This window comes from Typopeltis vanoorti, chromosome 4 (assembly GCF_054136105.1).
Source record: "Typopeltis vanoorti isolate ZY-2024b chromosome 4, IOZ_Tvanoo_1.0, whole genome shotgun sequence".
In the NCBI taxonomy this organism is placed as follows: Eukaryota; Metazoa; Arthropoda; class Arachnida; order Uropygi; family Thelyphonidae; genus Typopeltis; species Typopeltis vanoorti.
In genome coordinates, this window is record NC_143552.1 from 57456535 (window position 1) to 57475422 (window position 18888).

An 18888-nucleotide genomic window follows, 5' to 3' on the forward strand; every position below is an offset into this window, starting at 1 on the left:
TCTAACCTGAAAGGATTACTAAATACAGAGTATCTTTTGAGAGCATGAAAGTTTCCACAGTTTTTTTCTTAATTGTTAGTTTTAACGAGAATACCAGGAAGGACATTAAGAGTGATGCGACACCATCTAATTAGATTATGTGTGTAGTTTCACTACTATTCAAAGTTAGTTTTAAAAGAAGCATGATGCCTTTTCTGAAGTAAGTGAATTGCTTGTAACTCTTCTGAATAAATTAGAATTGAATAAAGATGCAACAAGAAAAGAAAACAGACATTACATATTCAGATAAATCGACTTTAACCAAACTTAATTAGACAAGAGAAATAAGAAATGAATCAAGTGGCGTTCAGAATTATAAAGGATATTAACGGCATGCGCTTTCAGCCTAGAATGAAACATTAATGAATAAACTAAGTAAACACAAGACGTGGTTAAGATTCCGCTGATTAAACATTAAGGAAAATTCTTTTCTGACGTTTTTTTCTACACGACTGTACGTATTTTCATGTCGTCAGCTTATAAGGCTACAGTTTGTCTTAAGAACTCATTGTCTCTATTGAACTATCACTCTTTTAAACATTTAATTCTGAAGGAATTCCTACAATTTTCCTTTCTAATATTTTACCCAGACTTCAAGATTATTACGTCATCAAAACTTATTGCCTTTTGTTTTGATTTAACCTTAACGATATTTCAAATTCTTTGTGGTTTTGCGCATCGCAATTTAAAGCAGTGGCAAAGCCTGCTTTGCCTCAAAAGATAAACTTTTCAAGATGCCTCCCAACCCTTAACATTTCTAAAATCTCTTTTATTTTGTTCTAAGCTAGATTTTTTGTTATTTTCAATATCAAATAAAACAAATGGAGAATAATGAAATATTTCATATTAAAATGCGTCCATTATGCAAAAAGCTATTTGGAGGAAATATTCAGTTCTTTTATGACTCTTTCGATGTGCTTTTCAAGACTAGCTTTAGCATCAACTTTAGGGTGCTTAAATTCATCCAAGAAGTAACAGATTCCTGGAATGTCTTCAGGGAATCCATTAGGTAAGCATTCTCGCGATCTAGGAGTAAAAGTGAATCCTTCGGTTTCTTTAAGTAACCTATAATGAAATTACAATACCTAAGTAATAAAGGTGATTTCACAGTAAAAGAACAACAACACTGATTATCTCTTTGTAGATGGTAAAGTTACATGCAAAGGTCAACTTACGTATAGGTTGTAGGACTGACGTTAATCTTCATTGGTTCGCTCCCGGATTCGAATTTGTTAGCGATAGTGACGTTGTTACCAAACAGGCAGTATCGTGGCATGGCTACGCCAACCACTCCAGCAAGGACAGCCCCAGTGTGTAGACCGATTCTCATCTGTAAGATACCAACGACACTTCATTTCATACCAAATAAAATGTTGATTCAAAATACACAGGAAATGATAACGTGATAAAAAAACTAAGTATTTTGAGTAAATAATAAATACACAAATACATTTCAAATAGCACGCAATCGTTTTCATGCCATAAATATCAAACGTCAAGTTTTGATGTGTTTTAAAGTTATAATAATCTTCAACTGAATATCATATTTTACTGCAATTTCAGTACAGTATGATAGTTAAAACAAAACAGAAAACGGTGAATTTGTTTAAAGAACAACTTAACCTCTTATCTATTTCTGGCAAATTTCATATATCTACTTAAGAACTAAGAATAAGTTTTGAAAATAACCACTTCTCGTGTTCCTTAAGTTCTTAAAGTGATGGTGGAAGTATGCTTTACGCCTTTACGCCTTTATTCTCAAACTTCATTCCTATTCTTTTCTCAATGTCATTCATCGGAGGATGTGTTTTTGTGCAACATTCATTTTAAATGGCTTCTATCTTCTATAGATAAATGTCATTTTAAAAAAAAAAGAGTTCAGATGAGCAACCGAATTACCAGGATTATTAATTATTTTGTTTTATAGTCTTAGTGGCGATTGGATGTTTTATATTTTTCGAAAAAGTCCGTTTAATCCCCTACGAAAAGAAGGAAAAAAATAGGTAACCAGAAGAATGTTTCTTTCATCATATATTCGCCTCAAACAGACATCTTACTCCTAGTAATACTGAGGTCTATGTTACCAAGTTGGAATCCGTGATGATGCTTTAGTAGATTCTGTTGTTTCTCCAGGAAGTTTGTATATCATTAACCTAACAAAATAACTATTTAACAATATAAGAATCCAAAATGCCGTCCATTATCTCTTAAATATATTACTAGAGGTGACTTTTCTTTGTCTCTTTGGAGGAATGTATCACACAAAGGTAAAGTTTTTCCAATTAAATATCTGCTCTCTTCACCAAATTCTTTTATCCTTTTTATTAATAACGACAAATTCTGCTTAGGCTGGGAGCTACTGGATTAGCCCAGTTATAACTGTCAGATTTTTAGGGAAAGACAACGTATACTATAATATTAATTAAAAAAACTTTAATTAATACTTCATATATTTCGGTAATGTTACATTACCATCAAGGAACATAAAAATAATGATTTTTGCACGCAGTCACTAACGTCGTTGTCGTCGTCCGGTAGCATCCTCTAAAAAGAGGGTTGCAGCAGATGAGCAGCTCTTCTCCATTTCTCTCTGTCTGTCACTTCCATCATTCTTAAATCAGTCCATTCCACAATGTCATTGAACCACTTTCTAGTTGGTCTTCCATGTCTTCTCTTCCCCTCAACTTTCCCTTGTAATATAGTTCTTGTCAGGTGTCCCGAAGAACCTCTCAGAAGATGTCCTGCAGATCTAGTCTTTCTTTGCATAATATTCTTTAACAGTGTTCTTTCCATCCCAACTCGTCTTAAAACTTCTTGATTTGATATTCTTTCTGTATAGCTAATCTTTTCCATCTTTCTATAACACCACATTTTCAATGCATTAATTCTTTCCATATCTCTCTTTCTGAGTGTCCATGACTCACTTCCATAACTTGCAATACTCCAAACTGTTGCTTTAACTATTCTAATTCTAACGCCTATTTTAGTGTTCTTGTTTATTAAAATTCTCTTCATTTCCATAAATGCCGATTTAGCTTTGCCTATTCTATTTCTAATGTCCAACTCTGAAGTTCTTTTCTCTGAGATCCAGCTACCTAAATATTGAAATCTTTCCACTTCTAAAATCTTTCCTTCACATCTTATTTCTACATTATCATTATCTTGGTCTTTTTTGTGTTAATTCTTAGTCCATACTCTTTACAAGAGTTTTCAATTCTTTGAACAATTTGTTGTAACCCATTGTCACTTTCTGCCATCACCACTACATCATCCGCATATCTAGTTATTAACGATTCTTCCATTTATTTTTATTCCTTCTTCTACATCCTCGGGTGCCTCTGTAAGCATTTGTTCACTATAAAGGTTAAACATTAATGGTGATAACCTGCATCCTTGTCTAACTCCTCTCTCCACCGGGAATTCTCCTGTTTCCTCTCCATGTACACATACTGATGCTGTTTGTGACCAATATAGGCATTAACACTAAACAAATATAGCTGAAGACCACAACTGAAGTCGGTCCTAGAGTCCTAAAATGTGGGGTAAATTGGGTAGCCTTGGCTGTTGGGCTGATGTTCTAAGAATGCAAGCTTCCCATATTTGGGGTAGTCTCATGCATCCGAATTTGTTGAGGTTTGGGGAGTTTTTTAGAGCTAAGGCTGATTCCAGGAATAATCTTTCATATTTATACTTGCTGCGGTGTAGTAAGGTAGCGTTCTTCCAACGTATTTTGTGGAGGGTGTCCAAAGCATGGTCAGCAAGTCCTGAATGGCTGTATTGGTGGAAAAGGATATAATCCTTATATTCAGATATCCTGATATTAGCTGTCCTGCCTGTTTGGGCATTGTAAGACAGTTTGCAACTACAAAGGACCTGGTATACTCCAGGTAGGTCTAAGGGAAGTGACTAGTCCTTGGGGGAGCGGATAAGAGATGCCAATTTTTTATATGGTTTGTAACAAGTTGTCAAGTCATATTTTTTTAGGATTTTTGTTAGCTTTTCAGAAGTACCCCGAATATAAGGAATGGTGATAGATTTAGAGTAGTCCCTGTTATGGAGGGGGGGGTTTGAGGTTAAATGGTTTTAATATTTTTTGGGGGTTGTAGCCATTGGCTACAAAGGTGTTAAGAATATGGTTAAGTTCAGTTGTAAGGGCATTGTTATTTGAACTGATTAATTTAGTCATGTTACATTGCCCTTACTACTGAACTTAACCATATTCTTAACACCATTGTAGCCAATGGCTACAACCCCCATAAAATCCAAAAAATATTAAAACCAATTAACCTCAGTCCCCCTCCATAACAGGGACTACTCTAAATCTATCACCATTCCTTATATAAATATGGTTATGTTTCGCCAACGTATAAGTTTATCTACAAGAATAGCCCAGTTATAAATATAGTCGAGCTATTTCAGTGATAAAATAAATGTAATAATAATGAACAACCTTATCCAAGAATTATGTACAAATGCATTTCATCGCAATCAGAAGAAGCATCAGTACAGAATGCAGAATAAGAATAAAATAAACGATAAGAAACTAATGCCATATCAAATAAATAAAGAGTTATATGGAAAGAAATGGCCTACTGAATGTTTTCGCAAATGATAAAATAATTGCTTTCATTTATTTTTGAAATGAAAGCCTTTGAAAATGTACGTAAAATTTCAATTTGTTTTTATTGCCCCTACCTTAATACTTATTCTTAAACTAATTATGTTAAAAGAACTCGAAATGGAATTTATTAATATATAATAAAACTGTTTCAAATACAATGAAACAGATCATCACCTTCCCTTCAGGTTAATTCATTGTCCCTAATACATCGCCTTAAATATATCTGAAATTATTTTTCTTCGTATTAAAATCAACATTACTGGAAGATAAGTTGCGTAAACTCCATCACATCAGTGACGATTTCCACTCTACACAAATATATCATCAAACACGAAACCGCATAACTAGTTCCTATACGTGTACTCGGATAACCCGAGAGAGATTCCCAAGGTAGTATTTTAATCTCACCTGAAGTGGTTTTCCATCATGTGACAAAACGATGTGTGCAGCGGCTCGCATTTTTAAAGCCATCCATGCAGTTTGTTGGGCGTGTGTAGAACTGGATCGATGCAGTCCTCCGGCAACACAGTAAGCATCACCTATCGTCTCGGTCTGAAGAAAGAAAAAGAAAATGGAAATAGTCGGATAAAGAAATGATGGTGTCGTTAATGTACAGTCATGCACACTGTTTTAAATGAACTTTGCGGTTCTAAAAGCAAAAATAAAGAACGTGAAAGAAGTTAGAAAGCCCCAAAATGTTTTTTTTTTCTTCTATTTTTAACATCATTAAATGGAACCATTCTGCAATAAGGTGATCGAATACGATGGAGCTGAGTGGTCTGATGGGAAAAGTCTGGAATTTTTCGATATCATACATTTAGAAATAATGATTAATGGTCTTACTTTATATACATCCAGCTCCCCACAGAACTTGTCAAATTCAGTGTACAGTTCGGTCAACAACTTGATAACCATAATGGGCGTTGCAGTAGCACAAATGGATGTGAAACCCACGATATCTGAAAACAGCATGGTGACGTCACTGTGTTGTTGAGCTTCCACTGTTTCTCCTGCAAAGAATAAAATAAGAAAAAAAAATAAAAACAGACGCATACACACACATTTCATCATTTATATAAGTAAATACATTCACACATGCAAATAGAGAAAAAAAGAACTACAATTCTTAATATAAATTCACAAATGTTTCATTGTTAATAACAGAACTGGATATGCTACGTTGGCAATTTTAACTAAGGCTATGTAATTAATTACTCTTTATATGTCTGGTCAAAACGAGATCGTTAGAACGATGAGGAAATATTCCATTTAAATAGCAGGATATGTAACTACAAGTTCTTTGTTTTTACTTTATGGCGTCTGCTGTGTCAACAGAGAACAATTTGCCATAAGAGTGACCTATCAAATGACAGGTGAGTTGATTGAGACTGCATACGTGCTTTAAACGTTTTTAGGTCGTCGATGTTTGGGTCACCGTAAGACGATATCAAGATTGACAAGGCTATTTGGGTCGATTTCGGAGGACATATTCCCAGATTTTTTTTTTTTTTTTTTGCTTCCAGTTCTCTGTAGTTTATTAGTTATCCACAAAAGCCTCAGATTAGTGATTGGTAATTTCAATGTAAATAATTATTCGTTGGCAGTTGTAAAAAGAACATCCCAATTACTTAATGAATCGAAGAAGGTAGATGGTAAAGAACATGTGATGAAGGCATAGCCAAAATGTTCGTTTTTAGAGCGAAATTGCTTTTTCATTGCAGTACATGATTATTATTCGAATAATGTTTTATACTATTCGAAGTTATTTATTACTTCGAATAGTATTTACTACTTCCTAAGTACATTTAAAAAAATCTAATTACGAAACTTTTATTAATATGTTCTTTATTAGACTAATTAATTAGAGGCAAAGATTACAACAAAATACATAAAATATTACACTTTAGGTAGACAAAATACTAGTTCATGTTTGTCTTTCAGACTAATATAAAATACATAAAAATTATAAAGAAATAAATATATGAAAACATCATTTGGTTTGAATTACCTCAGTATATTTTCACATGTGAAACTTCTCATTGGCAGCAAAATTATGAGTTCAGATTCCATCAACGCGAAATACATAAAACAATATCTTTTGTGTGTGTGTGTGTGTGTGTGTGTGTGCGTGTATGTGTCTATGTGTGTGTGTGTTGTGTGTTCGCGCGCGTACAGTAGAAAATTATCAATATGTAGAAACTGAACAAAAGAAAAAATAATGCTTCCTGCAGGAGCTTGGACTTCCTTTCCCAGGAATTTCTTGGTATACACCATTCTGAAGCGGTCAATAGGAGGACAACTCATGGCAAAGATGATACAACTTTTATGCTCATCTTAACATAAAAAAATCTTAAAGTAACCTATAACAAAATTATTTTAATGCGTTATTATAGCATTAAAGTCACGAAAAATCAAATTTGAAAATCCTTTAATAAAGATGGCAAATATACATTTTTATGAATTTAGTATCTATAGTCTAGTTCGCGCGGTTAGCCAAGTGGCTGGGAGCTTCACAACCATATGGCTGGGAAAGGAGTGTCCTGGGTTCGATTCCTGTCGTTGACGTGAGGAGCTTTGGATCTTCCTCAGACAGTCAAGTTAGCCGGTCTTGGGCTTAGACAGCAGGGTTTTTCTCCCCAGTTTATCTGGGGATTAAAGCAGGCAAACCGGCCTTGAGAACTCAATGCTTCTACAGACATAGGGTTGACCACCTTATCCTTGTGAACGGTTGCGTTTAAATGAATAGAAAACCCGAGACACCGCTAGGGGAAAAGGAAGAAGAAGTTTTCATAGTATAACAGAGTGTTATCATTCATATTTTTCTTTGAGAACTATTTCTCGGTACTTGCTTGGCACAAATTCAAATGATTGATAATTCCAAACAGATTTATCGAGACAAAATTATTTAATCTGTAACTAAAATGTTGGAGTACTGCACATGAAAAAAGATGAGTTCATGTTGGGTGTATGTCGCGATTACATGGAGTTCACATTGAACTGGTTCGTCCCCCCCCCAAAACCCCCTTATAGTCCAAATTGTCATTCATAATATTTTATTGCTACATAAAATCAAATCAAAATAAATAAATCCTCCGACGCCTTTAATTCTCAAAGGAAGTATGGAGCTCCTAAATTTAATCCTCAAGTTTTTGAAGATCGGTGGGTAGCGTTCTGCATCTCTCAACCAGCACTGATTGTGAGCCCTGGCTATCCATGAATCTTCTGTTCTGTCTCATATTTTTTTAAAAAATAATTCTTTGTATTTAAAAGGTCCTTCATTATTTTTTTTATTTTACATGAAAATAAATCTTTACATTTAAAGGAGAAGCAGTATTTGTTTGGCAGTATTGTCTAATGTACTACTCTCTTCCCCCGATGCCTTGAAAAATTATCAAATAGCCATCGGCTCAGCTCTTAGTGACAATTAAGGGTGGAGACAGACCGGGTGCACGGTGATTTCCAAAAGTTAGGACTAAAAGAGCTCTGCCTTTTCAAAATAAAAAGACATTAGAGGATTGATGTTATTTATTTTCTCTAGCATATGCAGTACAACTTCGGGCATCGACATCCGTTAATCCGAAATGTTTTTATCAGCGCGAACTAAAACTGACTTCTAGCATCAAGTTTGCCGTAGCACAAGCAGTGACAAAAGATTTGTCTTATTTCTATTTTATCGACATCATCTGCTATCAAAAATAATCTTGATACATTAGTATCAAGTAAAGTCAAGTAAAATCCTGAAGTGCATACTATACCACAGACGGAGTTTCGTCAAGAAATATCCAAAAGCACGCTGTTGCACAGAGAAGGCAAAGTAAATATACTTCGAAATCACAAAAAAGACATCATTATTTTTAGTGATGTATTCATTTTAATTATTAAATCAATAGTACAAATAAATGATTAGAAAAATAAAATATTCTTCCAGTAAAATGATATTTCATTTATAATTTAATAATACAAACGCTATTATCGAAGTTGCACTGTTTTTAAAAAGGGGGATTTAAATTATTTACAGAACTGAGTTGAGCATACGAGTCATTAAATAGGATTAATCATTATGAGCGTTGTTTACCATTTATTTGTTTGTTTCAAAATAAACTAAAAGATATTTTAAAACAAGAAAATGGTTTAAAATGTGTGTGTTTAAAATGTAAGCAATGCATTATGGAGTGAGATTACTACCCTACTTACTGAAGGGTATTTAGGGGGGGGGGGGAAGTATAATGTTAGGTATGTCTAGCAGAATCATCTTAGCTTAACTCTCTCAAAGTATCAACTCAAAGTAATTATGTTATAATAATTCAATCGTTCGTGGTTGAGATTATCACAGAAATGAAATAAAAACTTTGAACAGTTACTGTGTTTGATAGATTAAGTAAAATTACATTTAAAATTATCAGTTCTGACTTTTATATAAATTTGAATTTAGCATTCCGTTATGTTTACTGTTATAACTTTCAATGTGTATTTTGAATAAGAGCACTATTTGATTTGATTTCTAATGAAAAGATCTGATATCGCAGTCGACCCAAATTTACATCTCAAAGACTGGTGAGATGTAAATGCCTGCAGTAAACTTAAATCCCAGTGATTCAAGATACTCTACACATTCTATAAACAAAGTAGTGGAAAACTGATTAGTCCAAGTATCATAGGCGAAATGGGCATACCCTGAGGAAATCAACCAACGAAGTATTTGTTTAATCGACGAAACTAGTCGATTAAGTAAATACTATTTATTAAACTTAATGCTTTCGGAAAAGTTCTAATTTTAAGCCTCCTCATAATAACACAACGTTTTCACTTCCCATAATTAGGTACGAAAAGATATTTGATTGCATATCTTCTCTTTCTTGCAGTTTATTTTTTGCCAAGTATTATAATATCACTGCCAAGCAGCGTGTTCACTTGCTTTTGAATAAGTAAACTGCTAACTTATTCTTTAGAATAAGTTAGCAGGTAACACTGTAAAACGAAAATTAATTTTGTGAAATTCACTTTGGTAATACAGAATGAAATAAATGCAACCTTTTTTTTTCGAGGAGATATATGAAGGAAAATTCAATAACAAAACACTCGTAGTATTTTGCACACACTTTGTAACTTAGCAATTAAAAATTTGTATCTTCTTCTTCTTCAGCAGCTTCTCCCACTTAAGTGGGGTCACTGTTTATTATGAGTCTCCTCCACACCTTCCTGTCTTGGGCTGTCACCACATCCAAGTTCTTCATCTTCAAGTCCTCTTCTACCAGCTCCCTCCATCTCTTCTTTGGCCGCCCACGCTTCCGCCTTCCTTGCACATCCATCTGCATGACCCTTCTTCCCACATATTCGTCCTCCCTCCTCATCACATGACCAAACCATCTCAACCTTGCCTCCTGTATTTTCGCTCCTAAGTTCGTAACTTTCACTGTTCCCCTGACATAGTCATTTCTCAGATGATCCTTTCTGGTCACACCGCACATCCACCTAAGCATTCTCATCTCTGCTACTTCCATCCTGCTAATGTTATTTTTCCTCAGGGCCACAGTTTCTATAGCATATGTCATAGCTGGCCTCACTACTGTCCTATAAATTTTGCCTTTCAGATTGATCGGCACCCTCTTATCACATAACACTCCAGCCATCTCCCTCCAGTTCCTCCAACCTGCTTGTATCCTGCATCCCACTTCCTTCTCACCTCCTCCATCTTCTTCCACTGTCGAACCTAAGTATCTAAAGTCTCTCACCTTCCTGATGACATTTCCTTCCAGCTCCAGGTCTGTCTCCTGGCCACCGCCCACTGCGCAACACATATACTCTGTCTTACTTCTGCTCAGTCTCATACCTCTCTCTTCCAGTACTTTTCTCCATCTTTCCAGTTTAGTTTCCGCTTCTTCTCTTGAATCTACACACAGCAAGATGTCATCTGCATACAACATTGTCCAAGGTGCATCTTCTCTCACCTCCTCTGTTACCGCCTCCATCACAATATTAAACAGAAACGGACTTAATGCTGACCCTTGATGCAAGCCAACTGTTACTTGAAAACTTTCTGTCTGTCCCAAACAGGTCCGAACACTTGTCTTCACATTTCTGTACATTTCCTGCACCAACCTGACATATTTCTCCGGCACCTTCTTCTCCCTCAGACACCTCCAGACTTCTTGCCTTGGCACTCTATCGTATGCTTTCTCCAGATCAATAAATACCAGATGTAGCTCCCTTTGTTTCTCTCGATATTTTTCCATCATCTGTCGTAACCCAAAGATAGCATCTGTTGTTGATCTTCCAGGCATGAAGCCAAATTGTTCCTTTGCAATCTCCACCTCCTCCCTCAATCTACCATCAAGAACCCTTTCTAGGATCTTCATTGTGTGGGACATCAACTTTAATCCTCTGTAATTTTTACAGTCTTGTGCATCCCCTTTACCCTTGTAGATGGGAACAAGAATACTCTCCCTCCATTCCTCGGGTATATTTTCCTGTTGGCAAACTTTCATGAACAGGTCCCACAGCAGGTCAATTCCCTCTTCCCCCAGTGCCTTCCATGCCTCCACTGGAATTCTGTCGGGGCCCACCGCTTTTCCATTCCTCATCCTCTTCATGGCCTCCGTCACTTCCATTCTACTGATGTTCTGCACCATCCCCTCAGAAGGCTGCCCATCTCCTCTGTGAGTCCTTGCATTTTCCTCATTCAGAAGTCCCTCAAAGTATATTTTCCATCTGTTTCTTATGTCCACATCCCTCCATAATACTCTTCCTTCAGCATCTTTGATCTGCCTCACATGTAAGATGTTCTTAGCTGCTTTATTTCTACATTTCGCTAGTTGGTAAATTTTTCTCTGTCCTTCCTTTGTTTCTAATTGATCATACAGATCTTGATATGCCATGGCCTTCGCCTGTGCCACAACTCTCTTGGCTTCTTGCTTTCTCTCTTTGTACACCTCTCTGTCCTCTTCCACTCTTGACTCATCCCACTTCTGCTTTGCCTTCCTCTTAGCTGTCACTGCCACTTGTACATCATTATTCCACCACCAACCCTCCTTCTGCTCTCTAATCTTTCCAGATGTCTCACCAAGCACCTCGATTGCACAGCTCAGGATTACTTTTGAATTATGTTTCCACCAATCTTGTACACTTTCCAGTCCATCCGAAATCCTCTCTAACACTCTCTCCCTAAAATGATTCCTCACACTCTCTTCTTTTAAGCGAAACCACTTAATTGTCTTCATCCCATGGCAACCAGAAGTTCTTATCTTCGATCTTAATTTAAAGTCTGCGCACAGCAGTCGGTGTTGTTGTGCTACCTGATCTGTTGGAATTACCTCACAATTTTTCACAACCTTAAGATGTTTTCTTCTAGTCAAAATGTAGTCAATTTGTGAGCTGTTGTTACCACTTCTAAATGTTATCAAATGTTCTTCCCTCTTGAAGAAAAACGAGTTCACAATTGCCAGATCAAACGCTACTGCAAAGTCCACAACCCTCTCTCCTTCCTGGTTCATCATTCCCACTCCGTGGCCACCATGCACCCTTTCACAGTCTCTATTCTGTCTTCCTATGTGCCCGTTCAAGTCTCCTCCGACAATCACCATCTCATTTTCTTCCAATTCCCTCATTTCTTCATCTAACACGTTCCAGAACTCATCTTTTTCCTCTGCTGTACAACCAACTTGCGGGGCATATACACATAATACGACCACCCGCTCTTCTCCAAGACCCAATTTCATTCGCATGATCCTGTCGTTCCTTCTACCCACGTCCAGTACTTCACCCTTCATTCTGCCACACACCACAATTCCTACACCATTTCTTCCCTCGTTATTCGCTCCAGAGTAGAACAATTTATATCCATCTCCCAGTTCCTTTGCCTTTCCCCCTTTCCACCTTGTCTCCTGCACACATAAAATGTCCAACTTCCTCTTCCTCATCATGTCTGCCACCTCTCTTCCCCTTCCAGTCATGCTTCCAACATTCAGTGTTCCCACTCGCAACATCCTCTCCACCTGCTGGGCTCGCATCTTTAACCGCACCCGCCCTTGATGCGGTAGCCCTCGTCCACTTCTCACAGCTGTAGGGCGATGTGGCTGCGCGTCGCTTAAGGGGTACGCCCTAGCCCTTATATCATTTTCTCTTCGACTCATAATCATAGTTTGAGTTGGCACTGAAGTTTTACGACCGGATGCCCTTCCTGACATCAACCCTCGCATTTATCCGGGCTTGGGACCGGCACATATTGAGGCTAGCTTGCCTCCTTCGGTGGCTGCATCAGACGAAATGACTTAGCAAGATAGGAAAGACTCACCCCTAGCCCTCGAATACTCTAATAGCATCAGGGGGAAGGAGCAAGGAGAGGAGAAAGAAGCAAAGAAAGAAGAGGAGGGACCAGTCTACAGAATAATATAACAGATATATATTACATGAAGTAAGGCATGGTCTAGCATCAGGTACCTCGGGTTTGCCATGCCCGTACTCACTAAAGTGAGCCCTTGAGGATTAATTTGTAAATAAAAATTTGTATGTTTTTATTTAATAAACTAAGAAGTCCAAACTAAAGTCATCATGACGTCTCCGTAACTCAATAGGCTCGCCTAGCGAAATTTTCTTTGAAAAAAGAGCCCGGAATTCGAATCTTATCTCAAAGGGTTTTCCAAATATTTCTTTTCTCTCTCTCTCTCTCTCTTAAAGTAAGTCCATTTATTACATCTCCTAAAAAAATATGAAAAGTTCCAATAATTACAACTCACCTCGCCATAGCATTCTTGCTATCCGAGCAGGAAAGATAAGCTGTAGTAAATCCACATTCTTTTCTCTTTCTTCGTCTACTGCTAAACTTGCTTCCTGTATAGAAGTTTTCAATTTATCCATTCTCTTCTTCAGGCCATCTTGAGCTCGAGCTTGCTCTCCTACTAAAACAATATCTCTGGTAGCGTCATGGATTGGAATATCCGATATATAAAGGCTTCTTTTTGTCATTGCCATCAGTCCATCTATGACGGGAGAGCCCATAAACAGAAGAGTATTCGATTCAGACAGAAAAATCATTTGACCTTTAAGTTCCATGCCCTACAGGAACAACCAAAGAACATTACTTAGTATTTCTACTTAAAAAAAAATCCACTGTTTAGTAAGTCATATTTAAAAACCATGGAAATACTTACAAACAAACACTGTCTCTTACCTCTACATGTTCGTATCTTTTATCGACTAGTTTAATTATCAGAAGAAACTGCACATTAGTTCTTGACAATATTTCTTTAAACTCAATTCGTACATTTGGATATTTTATGGTGAAGAAAGTTTTAATTAACGGTCTCTTAGATACTATCTGATGGCCAAAGAATCTCTTTAATCCTTGACCAATTTGAAGAAAACGTAACTGACGATCGCAGATGAAATGAAAAGGAAAGTGTCTGCAAAATACTTTCATTGACATCTTGAAATCTGCTGGAGATGCAGACAAAGACTCCGTATACTTTTGCACCGATTCTTCCACTTGACATTTCGATTCGACAATTTTAAGTCGGAACAAGAATGTGTAATCCGATTTGGACACGCTAACCGATACTCTTAACAGAAATATTTCAGCCGCTATCTTCTTCATCACTCCGAGAAACACGGGTTCCATGAAATTTCTCCTGGTGGTATAATGGATTTCCAATTCACCAGCTATGGCTTCAACCCTAATAGCTTCGCTCTCAAGAATATTTCTTTCAGTATTAGACTTTACCAGGAGATCATAGATGTTCTCCACATTTATCAAGAAGTCGGCAAAAGTGCTCCCAAAGAAAAGTACTGCTTTTCTATATGTCTTCATACACATCGCCGCAAGATGTTGGCCTGTATCTTCAAGAACGGTCTTCTCATGTATACCTGAAAATACAAATAAGAAAACTGTGAAGATGTGGAGATAATCCGTGATGCAATCCTAATATAAATAGTGAATTTGTTGAGTATTTTTATTGTTACCGACTATTGCACTCATTTTGCTGAAGAAAATAATAATCGCAGAAGATGAAGCAATTCCACAATATATCCAAATATCATTCAGCTTCCAAAGAAATGAGTGATGATGATGATGCAACCTCCAGCAATATTAAACCAAACTTTTATAACATGGATTCCCTTTGGAGTAATTCCGTAGAATTTTTTAACAAACAATTAATAAAATTACCTTTATCAGAAATGACAAACTTTGTACGCTATTCAAAACTATCACCTTCAAATTAGAATAATGTGGCCTTTGTATGGTCATTTTGTATAATAGTATGCGATAAAGGGCAAACCTCACACATGTTCTGTTAATCTTCTAATAAAAAAAAAGGATGGCGTCGACTTAGAAATTCGTGCAATTGCTGAAGCTATAACGACTATGGTTTCCTCTGTGTTCACTGTGGGAAGTACACTTGAATACATCCCTTTTCAATTTTTCTTTAATTTAAAAGAGAACAGTCTCACAACAATGAACATCTCCGCATCAAAATTCTTTTCTGAAGGCTCTCTGGAACACAACTACCACAATAAGTTTCACAATTTTTATTCCTGTCGGTACACTGTAATCATTATTTAAATCATCAACAACTTTCCCGAAGCACAAATGAAACCGCATTCATATGTAAAGCGCCATTATTTAACCTTATAATTTTAAATTATAATAATCATTTCACACAGAATTTGCTTGCTTTTTGGAACATCCTACATTGTGTTTAAGCATTGTTATATTTTGTTTAGACTGCTCGTAAAATAGAAGACAAAGAGGTGAGGCGCCTGTTTTTTTTTAAAAAAATAATAATAGCAACGTGTAACATTGGGTTCCCTGGCTCTATTATACTCCTGGAAAAATCTTCCTCGCCTCTCTTCTTGTATTCGTTAAGTGTAGCATTAAAATTGTAATAGTAGTATGTAAAAATTGCATATGCACAAGAGTTTCTTTGTTTAACAAGAGATCAAAATAATGCGACAATGGATAAATCCCATGATGCTTTGCAAATGTATTCAAATAAATATATGTTAACCGTTAGATTAAGTTCGAAGGTTTCATTTGTCCAACCTGAAACAGAGATCGGAATTTAGCAGTCTTATGTACTTGCAAAGTCATAAGGAAGTCATAAAATGATGTTATTGTAAACACACATCTGCAATTTATTTGTATGCTAAAGTCTTCTTTTAGTAGATATCTCTTGGCATAATAATATAATCATCCACTTTGTGCTGCTACTCTTGGATTTGCAAAGAGTGTCATTCATGCCAACCAAATTCAGCGAAGCAGAATTTGGTTGGCATGAATACAAAGGAGGTTAAAACAATTACTCTGACGATATGTTTCACTGAAGGTAGCTTGATTAACAAACTATTTAGTGATATTAATAACCGCAACTAACAACAATAACTCATCCGTAAGGATTTTCACCGAAAAGAAACATGCACTAGTAACATTCATAAAAATTAACGAGCGAAGATTCTTGGATTATATATTAGTATAATATTTATAGTTTGATGAAGGTTCACAGCACGTGCTTGTGGTTCGATTACATCCCATTGACTTAGGTGTTTGTCTTGCTCCTTAACATCGGCCAATTTAGTATGACTAAAGAAAGGATTTTCTGTCTACTGCTTTCTCAAGAGAGGAAGATGAAGAATAGAGACGTGAGAGCTGATGAAAATGTCAGAAATAAATGCAGTTATATAAACAAAAGAGAGAATCCAAACAATGGAGTATCAGAAAGGCGTGCAAAAGCCCAGTGGTACATTAGATTATAAAGAGATGTATAATACAGTTCTCGCAAAGTAATCACAGAGGATTTCAAAGTAAACTGAGCTCAGATTCATATTATCGTGCGATACAGAATATTATAGGATTGAGAAGGAGTCGGGAGAATGATGAATGATATTTTATGTATACATCACAAATTCACACCAACAGAAGACGGAAGAGCACATTAGTAAAAATATGACGGTCTAAAATTTTCATCTTGCTATTACTGCCCACCTCTGGTTACTGGAAATGTGAAGGTGACGTATCACACACACACACACACACATTTCTCTTTGCGCACGTGTACTCCGTAAGGGAAAAGTCTCTGATTTCTCGTCTTCAGTAGGCTGAAACGGAGAGGAAAAAGTAGCAAAAAAATAAACGTTTCTTTCTCTCTTAGAAAAAAAAAGCTGCAGTGTGTGTGTGATGAGATAGAAAGCCTTCCCTTCCAAGAAGCAATCAATTTTCTTGGTCCATTCCAGATAATCTGCACTCTAGACTTCTCATCTTCAATCCACCGTTCACAGACCTATTCATACCTGCCATTTGATTAAAGCTGGAAAATACCACAGAAGGCTGGATAAAGTCCAAATGAAAAATAGCACTCGAATTCATCTTTATCTTGATCGCGTTTTTGAAAAGCATGCGCATTTTCATTTTCTATAGTTTTCGTGAAAATCTTAAATGCATGCTAAATGTACAGTAAAATATCAAACGTTAGCAATTCGATTAAAAGCATATTGTTATTATTTTTACGTGATTCTCGTCCACCAACGTTGTAAATCTATCGTACATTAGTATCGTAGCTGGGCTAGAGATTTTTCTATTTTCATATTTTTGCATCTTTTTTCATAATCCCGAAACTGTGCTCTAGAGAGCAAATATGAAATTTTTGCAAACTACTTCAGGTTTTCAATAAGTGGGAAGGCGGTCTCACACCGGGGATGAATCTCATCTGACACCTAAAGACAATCACAAATATCCATGCCCAAAGTTAGGAAACCGCCGCCTGTCAGTTCGAGGGTGGATACACAACGATACATTTAGGATTGAATAAAACTATAAATAAATGTTGAACAGAAGGACAGTTTCTCTTTATGCATCTATTATTTATTACAATGAGTGCATAAAGTGCATAAAGATATTAACATACCATTTATAACCTGCAAAACAGCCACAGTAGAAATATAAGATATAAATATAATAACCCATGAAAGACCATAAGAAAATACGAAAATAACTCAAGTCCAGAAACCACGTCCATTTGATGAGTGATATGAATAGATTCTATATATTAAAAATTCTAATGTAAAAATAGTGCCTAAAACTTTTTATTTTAAATAAAATTAAAAATTAAAATGTAACCAATAAATCATTTTAAAGCAATCGTATTCTATATAAAACATCTAATTTCATTGTAAAATTAAATGTTATTTTACTTTTTTTATATATTACTTTTAAAATTTTGATAAAAATATCGTTTCGCCATCTTTTAAACTAAAACTTTATTCTCTGCTGTATGCTATAAAATTATACTGATAAAATAAAGGCGTACATATCTATATACATACACATACAATTTGTTTTAACCGAGTATATGCATACTTGGCTAGCGAAAATTGGCGACAGAGCTTATATTATGTACAAATGTGTTGATGCATAAGATTTTCGATGTTCCATCAATGCTAATTTCAAACTCCCCAAGTCTAAATAGCAGACATCACTAAAATTGATTATTTCACAAGAATAAAATCAGAGTTTCGTTTCATTTGTCTTTATTAGTGATAATTTCCCTCCGTAGATAGAAATCAAGTAAAATCAGTTGAAAGTCAAAAGTTGGCGGATAAGGAATGAACAAGGAATATTACAATATAGGTTATCCGTAGGTCAAAATACTGTGCTTATTCCTAAGACTATATTCTTGCCACAAAGAAAAGTGGGGAAACAAAAAACTATGGAAGCAAAAAAACTGACTCAACTATGCAAACAATGAAAAGAGACACCAACAGCTAAAAGCAGCTAATGCATTCTGTGCATTGCGATCGGTGTGAACTCTCACATGCCGCCTCATGAAAACATGTTTGGAATTCTGCACTCCATTTGTAGTCTCTGCCACGACAGGTGCAGGCCGAGTGCTTGCTTGCTTTGTCCTACGAAGTTTTCAAGCGATCGTTATCAATGGACCAAAGTCCAGAGAAAGTCGATAGCACATCGATTGGTGAAACTGTACGAAAGGTTTGTCAAACAGGATTACATTCTATTTGGGGAATAAATTCCACCGAAAACATTAAACTAGTTAGGTGAGCAATGTTGGACTTGTAAATAAAGATTTAACTTATGGTAAGCTTGCATGATGCCTAATGTTTCTTTAATAGTTAAGAATGAAATTTACAAAATAAGAATTCTAATAAAACCACGAAATTTTCTTGACTTACCTGACACTCTGGCTGATAACGATATTATTTTAGTAAATGCTTCTTCCAAAGCT

The 18888-nt window shown here is 36.0% G+C and overlaps 1 protein-coding gene across 1 annotated transcript; it reads right to left on the minus strand.

Annotated features, from left to right (window-relative positions):
- Nucleotides 1-911: 911 nt before the first annotated feature.
- Nucleotides 912-18878, minus strand: Gycalpha99B (guanylate cyclase 1 soluble subunit alpha 2). Its single transcript, XM_090391795.1, has 7 exons — nucleotides 18836-18878; nucleotides 13827-14518; nucleotides 13393-13711; nucleotides 5504-5670; nucleotides 5069-5212; nucleotides 1215-1369; nucleotides 912-1104 (listed from the first exon to the last, which is right to left on the minus strand). The coding sequence occupies exons 2-7, from the start codon at nucleotides 14466-14468 to the stop codon at nucleotides 912-914; spliced, it is 1620 nt and encodes a 539-aa protein (XP_090247921.1). The 5' UTR covers nucleotides 14469-14518; nucleotides 18836-18878.
- Between the last annotated feature and the right edge of the window lie 10 nt (nucleotides 18879-18888).